The following is a 13225-nucleotide window of genomic DNA, read 5'->3' as shown; positions in this document are numbered from 1 at the left end:
AGAGCGAGGCTAAGTGCCAGAATTGGCGCATCCTATGAATGCGCCATTTCTGGGGCGGCTGACGGCTGGTGTTTCTAGCCTGGGAGGGGGCCAATATTCATGGCTCCCTTCCTGGGCTATTAATATCAGCCCCCAGCTGTCTGCCTAGCCTTTGCTAGCTATTAAATTAGGGGGGACCCCACGTCATTTTTTTGGGGGGGGTCCCCCATTTTAATAGCTAGTAAAGGCTATGTATTCAGCTGGGGGCTCATATTAGTAGCCTGGGAAGCTCCGTGGGTATTACCCCCTTCCCAGGCTTCAAACATCTGCCCCAGCTGTCTGCTTAACCTCCGCTAGAGACTAAAATTAAGGGGAACCCCACGCCAATTTTTTTTTAATAATAAATCCTTTATTTTAATACTAAATGACAAGTACAGTAAGCAACATTGTCACTGTACTTCATATATATGTGACTGACATGTTTCTATCTATCTAATCTATGTGTGAAGCTCTATTCTGTCTGTTATAAATTGTCGGGTACAGATGCTGAATTGCCGGCCGGCTTTTTTAAAGAGACAGTGCATGAAAACACTATTATATTTTTTAATAAATCCTTTACACTAAATGACAAGTACAGTAAGCAACACTGTCACTGTACTTCATATATATGTGACTGACATGTTTCTATCTATCTAATCTATGTGTGAGGCTCTATTCCTTCTTGTCTAAATTGTCGGGTACCGGTGTATGCCGCTGCTGAATTGCCGGCCGGCTTTTTTAAAGAAAGCGTCTTCTGAGCAGTTTGTCAGCTTTTGGACACCTTTGAAGGTGTTTTCTATGTGTTTCTATGTGTTTTTGTTTGCCTGCCATTGGTTTTAACGGTGTTCGACAGTGTTCTAAGGTGTTCGACGAACAGTTCGACGAACAGTTCCTCGAACATCCCGGTGTTCGACGAACCGAACCGAACCCGAACACTACGGGGGTGGCTCAACACTATTGCCCAACGACAGCCCCAAAACATCACTGCTCTAGAGGAGATCTGCATGGAGGAATGGGCCAACATACCAGCAACAGTGTGTGCCAACCTCGTGAAGACTTACAGAAAATGTTTGACCTCTGTCATTGCCAACAAAGGATATATAACAAAGTATTGAGATGAACTTTTGTAATTGACCAAATACTTATTTTCCACCAAAATCTGAAAAAAAATTCTTTACAAATCAATGTGATTTTCAGGATTTGTTTTCTTATTTTGTCTCTCATAGTTGAGGTCTACCTATGATGCCAATTACATGCCTCTCTCATCTTTTTAAGTGGGAGAACTTGCACAATTGGTGGCTGACTAAATACTTTTTTTCCCCACTGTAGGTGAGAAAAATCGCATTTTACTCGCATGACACTCGTCCTACTTTTCAGGAACAACATCGGAGCGATTTTATTTACGCTGATGAGTTACAGCCATTAAAGAGATCCTGTCTTGTTGAACATGGTGTCTGACCTGCAGGGAGGATGTTACGGGGCAGGAGGAGATAGATGATTCAGTAAAAGTTATAGTTCATTCATTTAAATCCCTAGTGTTTGTATGCAGGAGTCCAGTGGGCGGCTCTACTCTGTGATTGACAGTGTTTCCTGTATGTCTGTGCGGAGATAGCTGTCAATGACTAGCAGGGCCGCCCACTGGACTCGTCCATACACCAGGGATTTCAATAAATAAACTGCAAGTTATACTGAATCTTCTCAGCTCCTTCAATCACCGCGCTCCACAGGTTGGACGTGTGGAAAATGGGATCTACTTAAAGCGCGAGAATAGAGAAGATGAGAAAGTAGCAGAACAGTCCATGACGCAGTAATTTATTAACCCTTCATTGTCTGACACTCTCCCTCTGTGTCTTTTGCTCTTTAGCACAGTCCATATTTGACGATGACACATCTCAGATGCTGCTCCTAGAAGTCTGCGCCAGGTACGACCCCTGAACACACACATTCCGCTGGTCCCTCAGTAACTGGATAGTTAGGATCTAGGCATCTGACAAGCGGGTGGCTCTGTTATCCGGCCCCTTGTGTGACTGGCGTGTGGCGCTGTTCATGTGGCCCCTTTTTATGTCATCATCATATTTGGAACCACTTGGACCCCATAAATTCTCCAGAGGTCAGTATTAAAGACCCGTCTGCACTGCTTGCCGCCTCTTGTTGCGACTGCACAGGAAGAATTTTTTTTCCCTTGCAAATTGCATATAATGCTGGGCTGTACTTTATAGATTATACAGATAATCATCCGCGTCCAATGGATGTCTCACAATGATGAGCATTAGACCATTCAAATCATTATAGGGTAATAAATGTAAATGGATCACGGTGCCATCCAGCGGATATCTAGAGGACACATGATTGGATCATGGTGATGACGCGCCCAGGGTATGGGGACGACTCGGCGCCCGGGCCTTGTTGTTGCCTGATCTTGGGGGATGTCGCGGTGGCCGGCTCCCGGGCCCGTACCCTGGGGTCACTCTTAAAAAGAAGGGGGGAAGTTATATGGGATAGGGGAATGTTCGTGACGCCACCTGTGGTGTCTGGTGAGGATCACCAGCGCTGCGACAGTCCTCTGAGGCCGGTGTTTAGGCAGCTTAATTGGTTCAGCTCCCCACAGGTGGAGCGGGGCCTCAGGGCAGTGTAGAGAGGGTGCAGAGTAGAGCGTCGGCGGGTGCAGAGCCGCGGAGGAAAGAACAGACAGAGGCGGTAGTTGAAGTCATACAAGTCTTTACTCACTGTGGCGTGTAGTCAGCTCAGAGCTTCTCTCTGCTGTCACACGGCGAGCTGCGGCCGCCAGGGTGAGGTTCAGCACACTCCAGGTAGTTCAATAGCACTTGTCAGGACCCCGCTCTAGTGTGTTCCTCTTTTGTTCAACTTCTCCCGCCTTGTGTCCCCCACTGAGTCCCGTACAGGTACTGAGATGTCCCTTGTGGGTAACGTGTACTTCCCGGACCGACTGGGTGCCCTTATTGGTGACTTGTGGTGAGAACGTGGCGTAAGGCCGGGTCCCTCTGGATAAACTCAGATTAGGGCATACAGGTTGCGACTCCGCTCCGTCCGTATCCCCCTGGGATCCACATAAGCCTCAGGACTTTTCCGACAGAGACGTAAAGTGCAAAGTCAGATAATCGGGGACCGGTACCCCCTCTTGCGGCAGGGTCTTTCTGGCTGGGCCAGAATAAGGTATGCAGGTGGCGACTCCGCTCCGTCCGCACCCCCTGAGATCCTTTCGCCTGTGGAGTCTATCTCCTCTGCTCCCCTCCTGGGCCTTCTTGCTTGGACCCTGACCGGGGACAGAGCCGGGTTTAACTCTGCCCCGCTCCCCCGTCTCGAGGCCTGAGACCGGGGACCGTGGACCCTCAGCCGGCTGCAGCCTTGTGCTGACTTGCCGTCCCAAAGACCCACGACCAAAGACCTTGTTATTAAAATGGCCTCCAGTTATATAGAATTCTAGTAAAGTGCTTAGGTAAATGCTTCTTCCACCCTCACTCACTACGTGGTTCCCCCTAACTTTGGTTCCCCTCAATTTCTCCATTCAGGCCCGGGGCAGCACTATGGTGCTTTAGGCCCCCTTCAGAACTGGAGTGGTGTAGTGTTGAGTGTGTGGTTGGGGTCCTGTGTAGTACTCCATCCTTACCTGGGAGAGGAGATACCACACCTCGTTCTGAGGTGCAGTACCCCTGTGGCGACTGAACCCTCAGGGGCGCCATATTCCCCCCTGGTGAAACACAGCACGTCCGCGGGCTGCAGTAGCGCAAAGACATGGTATATTTCAGACATTCAAAATTTAAACAATAACAATCTTCCCTTTATGGGAGGCACTTTTCTTAACGTTGCAGGTTATACATGATAAATATGAAAGCATTGTATATATAGAAAACAGTAGAAAACATCTGTAGAAGTGCAAGTTCAGCAGCATGAGGGACCTGTCCAAAGCAAACTCTCAACGTAGGCCCTGGGGTGGCTGCAGGGCATGGTGATCCCGAGTTGGACCCCAAATTCTGCCACGCCAGACAGGTTTTTGTTCTGAGGTCTGGTGTTGTGCGTATAAAACCAATAGGGGGCACCTCAATAGGTGCAAACTATATACAATAAAGTTTGTTGGCTGCTCACTGTCCGCAGGAACAATGTCTTAGTAAAACATACTACTAACTGGAAGGTAAGGAAGTCCAGCCTCCGGTGCCGCACTATAGATGGTATCCCCACCTGGGGTACCTCTCGTGCTTGCCCACAGATCCAGACCGGTCACCCTTGGGAGTGCGCAGGGGGGAATCTTCTTCAAACACCCGGTGCATCTCCAGGGCGTACCACCCACGTACCCCGTGGTGACTGGTGTAGGAGACCAGGTCTCCCGGGTAAAGATTGCTGTCGGGGTGGCCTTGCTCCAACTGGGGCTCAACGTCCTGCCGATTAACAAAAACATCAAGGTTGAACTGGGGGCTGCGGATTAAGCCCCATCCCGCTTCCTGGTGAAACCGGACGATAAGTCCTTCCTCCCGGGGGCTGGGACGGGAGGCCTCCGCCTGTCTGGCTTGGGCCTTGGCGGCTTTTGACCGCACCTCCAGTTGCTCGCAGCGGACCCTCCGGGCACGTCGTTCCCTCTCTAGCTGGAGGAGCTCACTTTTGCAAAACTCCTCCCGCTGTCGAGCTTCAGCTTGGGTCTCCCGGGGAAACCCCATTAGATCCCCCCCTGGTTGTCCCATCTAAATTCCTCCCCTCCTGGGCAGGCAACCGGGGGTGCCGGCAACGGCGTTAACGGGGGCCGCTGTTGGTCCTCCACCTTCGTGGACCAGTCCGGGTTCGGGTGTGAATACACCCAGGCGAGGGCAGGTGCTGGCGGTTCCGGGAGCGAGAGGGGTGGCAGGCCTCCAGAGGCTGCGGCGGCTTGGGCATCAGGATCCGGGGCCAGTAACTGCTCCCAAACGGTGGCGCCCGGGGATGGAGGCGACGGTAGGAGGTCCAGGAGCAGGTCGGCGCACTCAGCGCCCGGGACAGGCTTTTCTATCTTACCCGCTCCTGGGCTGCATGCGGCCTCCTGGTTTTCCTCCTTTTCCACCTGGGCTGGGGCATTGCTGGTGGGGCGCGACGTATCTTGGCGTCGGGCCGCAAGCTTCCCCAGCAGGTCCTCTCTCCATTCCGCGACCGCTTTCCGCTGGGCCTCCTCAACTCGGCGGGTCAGGTCCTGCGTCTCGCCGCGGAGGAACTCGGCCTCCTCCGCTGTTAGCTGAATGCTGTATTCCTCCAGGGTGAGGGAGGTGTCTGCTGGTGGGCCAGCGACGGAGGGCACATCCTGTTCTCCTTCCATCTCGGCTGTCAGGTGAGGTCTGTCTAGACTTGCCCAGACCATACCTTGTCTCCCTCTCTTTCTCCTCCTCTTTCGGGGGCGGTTCAGTGGCTGCTCGTAGACGGTGACTCCTTGGGATGTCCCATCCGTCTTGACGGACACAACTATGCGGACAGTCTCTGTTGCAAGGGACTTTCTGTGTTTTTGGTGCCATTGGAGAACCTGGCCCACGATGGGAGGTCTTAAGTTGTTGTTGTCTTCCCTGCACATAATGGCGCCCGTTCTTCTTGGGCGGGCGCCACATTAAATGTGGAAATACAGTCTTTAGGAAAGGCGCACAGTACCCGGTGGCAATGGGTATAGATTTCTGCCGTTGCCGCGGGCACGAAATCCTGTTCGTAACGCCAGGAAGAGATGACGCGCCCAGGGGATGGGGACCACTCGGCGCCCGGGCCTTGTTGTTGCCTGATCTTGGGGGATGTCACGGTGGCCGGCTCCCGGGCCCGTACCCTGGGGTCACTCTTAAAAAGAAGGGGGGAAGTTATATGGGATATGGGAATGTTCGTGACGCCACCTGTGGTCTCTGGTGAGGATCACCCGCGCTGCGACAGTCCTCTGAGGCCGGTGTTTAGGCAGCTTAGTTGGTGCGGCTCCCCACAGGTGGAGCGGGGCCTCAGGGCAGTGTAGAGAGGGTGCAGAGTAGAGCGTTGGCGGGTGCAGAGCCGCGGAGGAAAGAACAGACAGAGGCGGTAGTTGAAGTCATACAAGTCTTTACTCACTGTGGCGTGTAGTCAGCTTAAAGCTTCTCTCTGCTGTCACACGGCGAGCTGCGGCCGCCAGGGTGGGGTTCAGCACACTCCAGGTAGTTCAGAAGCACTTGTCAGGACCCCGCTCTAGTGTGTTCCTCTCTTGTTCAACTTCTCCCGCCTTGTGTCCCCCACTGGGTCCCGTACAGGTACTGCGATGTCCCTTGTGGGTAGCGTGTACTTCCCGGACCGACTGGGTGCCCTTGTTGGTGACTTGTGGTGAGAACGTGGCGTAAGGCTGGGTCCCTCTGGATAAACTCAGATTAGGGCATACAGGTGGCGACTCCGCTCTGTCCGTATCCCCCTGGGATCCACATAAGCCTCCGGACTTTTCCGACAGAGACATAAAGTGCAAAGTCAGATAATCGGGGACCGGTACCCCCTCTTGCGGCAGGGTCTCTCTGGCTGGGCCAGAATAAGGTATGCAGGTGGCGACTCCGCTCCGTCCGCACCCCCTGAGATCCTTTCGCCTGTGGAGCCTATCTCCTCTGCTCCCCTCCTGGGCCTTCTTGCTTGGACCCTGACCGGGGACAGAGCCGGGTTTAACTCTGCCCCGCTCCCCCATCTCGAGGCCTGAGACCGGGGACTGTAGACCCTCAGCCGGCTGCAGCCTTGTGCTGACTTGCCGTCCCAAAGACCCACGACCAAAGACCTTGTTATTAAAATGGCCTCCAGTTATATAGAATTCTAGTAAAGTGCTTAGGTAAATGCTTCCTCCACTCTCACTCACTATGTGGTTCCCCCTCACTTTGGTTCCCCCCAACTCCTCCATTCAGGCCCGGGGCAGCACTATGGTGCTTTAGGCCCCCTTCAGAACTGGAGTGGTGTAGTGTTGAGTGTGTGGTTGGGGTCCTGTGTAGTACTCCATCCTTACCTGGGAGAGGAGATACCACACCTCGTTCTGAGGTGCAGTACCCCTGTGGCGACTGAACCCTCAGGGGCGCCACAGCGCCATCTAGGAGTTGGGGCTGATGTTTTTACACATGATCTCCACTGTATTGTAGATACAAACCCCAAAAAGATGAAATTCCCACATCCGGCGAGGCTGTCATGGAAATAACGCTGCTGACTGGGCTGCAGGCTGATGAGAAGCAACTGAACAAGGTAACAGACCAACACCAGTCCGCAAGTATAGAGGTCACATGAGTAAATGTCTATGTCCTGCCCCTGAAGATGCCAGAGGCGCAATACTGAGCTCACTACCAATAAGCAGAGGCTACTGTCTTGTCAGAGGTCACCACCTTGGGCTGGGGGTCAGAGGTCACCAGGAAATGATTGAACAGTTATCTGAGTGGTTATTGTTCATCTCCATTTTTAGCTCAAGAACAGAGTTGATCAGTTCGTCACAGACTACAGCATAGAAAATGGAAAAGTCATCCTCTATTTTGATTGGGTAAGACTAATGCTGAGCTAAACTCCTGACTTCTCTCTGTAATCAGCTGGGCTACGCACCTCCCTGAAATCAGCTGGGCTCTGCCCCTCTCTGAAATCAGCTGGGCTCCGCCTTCCACACTTCCCAACTTAAAGAGATAGGAAATACAGTGGCAAGTAAAAGTTTGGGCACCCCTGGTCAAAATTACTGTTATTGTGAACAGTTAAGCAAGTTGAAGATGAAATGATCTCTAAAAGGCCTAAAGTTAAAGATGACACATTTCCTTTGTATTTTAGGCAAAAAATATATATATTGTCACTTTTTACATGTTAAAAATTACAAAAAATAAAATGGGCCGATGCAAAAGTTTGGGCACCCTTGGACATTTGCATGCTCAGATAACTTTGACCAAGGTTTCAGACCCTAATTAGCCTTTTAGGGTTATGGCTTGTTCACTATCATCATTAGGAAAGGCTAGGTGATGCAAATTTCCCATCTTTACAAAAACCCAGCCTCCTCTAACCTTGTGCCAAAAAATAGCAGCCATGGGTTCTTCTAAGCAGCTGCCTAGCACTGTGAAAATGAAAATGGTGGAGTTCCAAAAAGCAGGATAAGGCTATCAGAACATAGCAATGCGTTTTCAAGTTTCCCTTTCCTCCGTTCGAAATGTAATTAAGAAATGGCAAAGAAGAGTTACAGTGGAGGTCAAGATAAGGTCTGGAAGACCAAGCAAAATTTCAGTGAGAGATGATCGCAGGATTGCTAGAGAGGCAAATCAGAACCTCCGCTTGACATTCAGAATGATTTAGCAGATTCTGGAGTTGTGGTACATTGTTCTACTGTTCAGAGACATCTGCACAAATATGGCCTTCATGGAAGAGTCATCAGACGAAAACCTCTCTTGCGTCCTCACCATAAAATTCAACTTCAAAAGTATGCAAAAGAACATCGAAACAAGCCTGATGCATTTTGGAAACAAGTCCTGTGGACCGATGAGGTTAAAATAGAACCCTTTGGCCACAATGATCAAATGTGTTGAGACAAAAGGGCACAGAATTTCAGGAAAAGAAGATCTAGCCAACCATTAAGCATGAGGGTGGATCATTCATGCTTTGGGGCTGTGTTGCAGCCAATGGCACGGGGAACATTTCACGTGTAGAGGGAAGAATGGATTCAATGAAATTTCAACAAATTCTTGATGCAAACATAACATCATCTGTAAAAAAGCTGAAGTTGAAAAGAGGATGACTTCTACAAATGGATAATAATCCTAAACACACGTCAAAATCCACAATAGAATATCTCAAAAGGCACAAGCTGAAGGTATTAGAATGGCCCTCACAGTCCCCTGATCTGAACATCATTGAAAATCTGTGGCTAGACCTCAAAATAGAAGTGCATGCAAGACGACCCAGGAATCTCACAGAACTGGAAGAATTTTTCAAGGAAGAATGGAAATCCCTCAAACAAGAATTGAAAGACTCTTGTCTGGCTACCAAAAGCGTTTACAAGCTGTGATACTTGCAAAAAGGGGTGCTGCTAGGTACTAACCATGCAAGGTGCCCAAACTTTGGAAAAATGCCTATATACAGTACAGACCAAAAGTTTGGACACACCTTCTCATTTAAAGATTTTTCTGTATTTTCATGACTTTGAAAATTGTACATTCACACTGAAGGCATCAAAACTATGAATTAACACATGTGGAATTATATACTTAACAAAAAAGTGTGAAACAACTGAAAATATGTCTTATATTCTAGGTTCTTCAAAGTAGCCACCTTTTGCTTTGATGACTGCTTTGCACACTCTCGGCATTCTCTTGATGAGCTTCAAGAGGTAGTCACCGGAAATGGTTTTCATTTCACAGGTGTGCCCTGTCATGTTTAATAAGTGGGATTTCTTGCCTTATAAATGGGGATGGGACCATCAGTTGTGTTGTGCAGAAGTCAGGTGGATACACAGCTGATAGTCCTACTGAATAGACTGTTAGCTGGTTTTTTCTTTCCATAATACAAATTCTAAGTAAAGTAAAACGAGTGGCCATCATTACTTTAAGAAATGAAGGTTGGTCAGTCTGAAAAATTGGGCAAACTTTGAATGTGTCCCCAAGTGCAGTTGAAAAAACCATCAAGCGCTACAAAGAAACTGGCTCACATGAGGACCGCCCCAAGAAAGGAAGACCAAGAGTCACCTCTGCTTCTGAGGATAAGTTTATCCGAGTCACCAGCCTCAGAAATCGCAGATTAACAGCAGCTCAGATTAGAGACCAGGTCAATGCCACACAGAGTTCTAGCAGCAGACACATCTCTACAACAACTGTTAAGAGGAGACTGTGCAGCAGGCCTTCATGGTAAAATAGCTGCTAGGAAACCACTGCTAAGGACAGGCAACAAGCAGAAGAGACTTGTTTGGGCTAAAGAACACAAGGAATGGACATTAGACCCGTGGAAATCTGTGCTTTGGTCTGATGAGTCCAAATTTGAGATCTTTGGTTCCAACCACCGTGTCTTTGTGCGACGCAGAAAAGGTGAACAGATGGACTCTACATGCCTGGTTCCGACCGTGAAGCGTGGAGGAGGAGGTTTGATGGTGTGGGGATGCTTTGCTGGTGACACTGTTGGCGATTTATTCAAAATTGAAGGCATACTGAACCAGCATGGCTACCACAGCGTCTTGCAGCGGCATGCTATTCTATCCGGTTTGCGTTTAGTTGGAACATCATTTATTTTTCAACAGGACAATGACCCCAAACTTACCTCCAGGCTGTGTAAGGGCTATTTGACCAAGAACGAGAGTGATGGGGTGCTACGCCAGATGACCTGGCCTCCACAGTCACCAGACCTGAACCCAATCGAAATGGTTTGGGGTGAGCTGGACCGCAGAGTGAAGGCAAAAGGGCCAACAAGTGCTAAGTGTAGTATCGGCATCTCTGCCCCCTGACAGGCAGAGACGCCGTCCCTCTTACCGCTGCGCTCCCCGCCCGGTGTCCTCCGGCGCTCGTGCTTCTGCTGCTGCCGGCGCGCACAGCTTTCCGGGCACTGTGCTTAGGGCGCGCGTGCTCCCTCCCTCTTAAAGGGGCCGCGCGCGCCATCCTAAGGAGTCCCCAGCCAATGCCCAGAGGACCTCTCATATAAAAGGCACCTCCTTCAAAATGGAGGTGCCCGTGCAAGGTTGTAGCTTTGTGTGTTAAACTCTGCTTCAGCCCTCAGGTCCTGCAGCTAGCCTGACTACCAGTCCAGTCCACCAGCCTGACTACCAGTCCAGGCTGCCAGCCTGACTACCAGTCCGCCAGCCTGACTACAAGTCCAGTCCGCCAGCCTGACTTCCAGTCCAGGCCGCCAGCCTGACTACCAGTCCCATCCGCCAGCCTGGCTACCAGTTCTGTCCGCCAGCCTGACTACCAGTCCAGTCCGCCAGCTTGTCTACTCTCCAGCCCGACAGTCTGTCTACAGTCCAGTCCGCCAGTCTGTCTATGGGCCCTGCCCGCCTGCTTACCTGGAAGCACCTGCCTGTTACCTGCCGTGCCTACCAGCCTGCCTACCTGGAGGCTCCTGCTTGTTACCTGCCCTGTCTGCCAGTCCGTTTACCCGGATCACCCATCAGCCTGCCTGCCGTGCTCATCTGCTGTACCGGTCAGTCCCTGCCTTATGACCCGTGGGAGTCACCTGCTCTCATACAAGGTCTGGCCCAGAGGAGCACCTGGTCCCTCTGCTCGGTCCTTCCCTGGTCACGGAGTCGATTGAGCCGCCGTATGACCTTGGTCAGTCCGAGTTGATACCTAGTTACGCCCCTCTGGTCCCTCCTTGCAGCACAGAGGTTTCACCACCCGGATCCGTAACACTAAGCATCTTTGGGAACTCCTTCAAGATTGTTGGAAGACCATTTCCGGTAACTACCTCTTGAAGCTCATCAAGAGAATGCCAAGAGTGTGCAAAGCAGTCATCAAAGCAAAAGGTGGCTACTTTGAAGAACCTAGAATATAAGACATATTTTCAGTTGTTTCACACTTTTTTGTTAAGTATATAATTCCACATGTGTTAATTCATAGTTTTAATGCCTTCAGTGTGAATGTACAATTTTCAAAGTCATGAAAATACAGAAAAATCTTTAAATGAGAAGGTGTGTTGCCTGTCTTTAACAGTGGTTTCCTAGCAGCCATTTTACCATGAAGGCCTGCTGCACACAGTCTCCTCTTAACAGTTGTTGAAGAGATGTGTCTGCTGCTAGAACTCTGTGTGGCATTGACCTGGTCTCTAATCTGAGCTGCTGTTAACCTGCGATTTCTGAGGCTGGTGACTCGGATAAACTTATCCTCAGAAGCAGAGGTGACTCTTGGTCTTCCTTTCCTGGGGCGGTCCTCATGTGAGCCACTTTCTTTGTAGCGCTTGATGGTTTTTGCAACTGCACTTGGGGACACTTTCAAAGTTTTACCAATTTTTCGGACTGGCTAACCTTCATTTCTTAAAGTAATGATGGCCACTCGTATTTCTTTACTTAGCTGCTTTTTTCTTGCCATAATACAAATTCTAACAATCTATTCAGTAGGACTATCAGCTGTGTATCCACCAGACTTCTGCACAACACAACTGATGGTCCCAACCCCATTTATAAGGCAAGAAATCCCACTTACTAAACCTGACAGGGCACACCAGTGAAGTGAAAACCATTTCCGGTGACTACCTCTTGAAGCTCATCAAGAGAATGCCAAGAGTGTGCAAAGCAATCATCAAAGCAAAAGGTGGCTACTTTGAAGAACCTAGAATATAAGACATATTTTCAGTTGTTTCATACTTTTTTGTTAAGTATATAATTCCACATGTGTTAATTCATAGTTTTGATGCCTTCAGTGTGAATGTACAATTTTCATAGTCATGAAAATACAGAAAAATCTTTAAATGAGAAGGTGTGTCCAAACTTTTGGTCTGTGCTATATATATATATATATATATATATGTATACTGCTCAAAAAAATAAAGGGAACACTCAAATAACACATCCTAGATTAGAATGAATGAAATATTCTCATTGAATACTTTGTTCTGTACAAAGTTGAATGTGCTGACAACAAAATCACACAAAAAATCATCAATGGAAATCAAATTTATTAACCAATAGAGGCCTGGATTTGGAGTCACTCCCAAAATTAAAGTAGAAAACCACACTACAGCCTGATCCAACTTTGATGTAATGTCCTTAAAACAAGTCAAAATGAGGCTCAGTATTGTGTGTGGCCTCCACGTGCCTGTATGACCTCCCTACAATGCCTGGGCATGCTCCTGATGAGGTTGCGGATGGTCTCCTGTGGGATCTCCTCCCAGACCTGGACTAAAGCATCCGCCAACTCCTGGACAGTCTGTGGTGCAACGTGACGTTGGTGGATGGAGCGAGACATGATGTCCCAGATGTGCTCAATCGGATTCAGGTCTGGGGAACAGGCGGGCCAGTCCATAGCTTCAATGCCTTCATCTTGCAGGAACTGCTGACACACTCCAGCCACATGAGGTCTGGCATTGTCCTGCATTAGGAGGAACCCAGGGCCAACCGCACCAGCATATGGTCTCAATAGGGGTCTGATTATCTAATCTCGGTACCTAATGGCAGTCAGGCTACCTCTGGCGAGCACATGGAGGGTTGTGCGGCCCTCCAAAGAAATGCCACCCCAGACCATTACTGACCCACTGCCAAACCGGTCATGCTGAAGGATGTTGCAGGCAGCAGATCGCTCTCCACGGCGTCTCCAGACTCTATCAC

At 49.5% G+C, this 13225-nt stretch overlaps 1 protein-coding gene across 1 annotated transcript in view; it reads left to right on the top strand.

Annotated features, from left to right (window-relative positions):
- Nucleotides 1-13225, top strand: part of LOC141154618 (complement C5-like) — a 154816-nt gene that overhangs the window by 102071 nt on the left and 39520 nt on the right. Inside the window, exons 33-35 of the mRNA XM_073640814.1 lie at nucleotides 1883-1940; nucleotides 7104-7203; nucleotides 7418-7492. Of these exons, the coding sequence (XP_073496915.1) occupies nucleotides 1883-1940; nucleotides 7104-7203; nucleotides 7418-7492 (233 nt within the window). The remainder of the gene's footprint in view (nucleotides 1-1882; nucleotides 1941-7103; nucleotides 7204-7417; nucleotides 7493-13225) is intronic.

This window comes from Phyllobates terribilis, unplaced genomic scaffold, assembly GCF_046119375.1.
Source record: "Phyllobates terribilis strain yellow unplaced genomic scaffold, ASM4611937v1 Scaffold_7__3_contigs__length_470593459, whole genome shotgun sequence".
Taxonomy (NCBI): Eukaryota; Metazoa; Chordata; class Amphibia; order Anura; family Dendrobatidae; genus Phyllobates; species Phyllobates terribilis.
The sequence above is the reverse complement of the archived record's forward strand: the minus strand, read 5'-3'. Positions and strand labels throughout refer to the sequence as shown.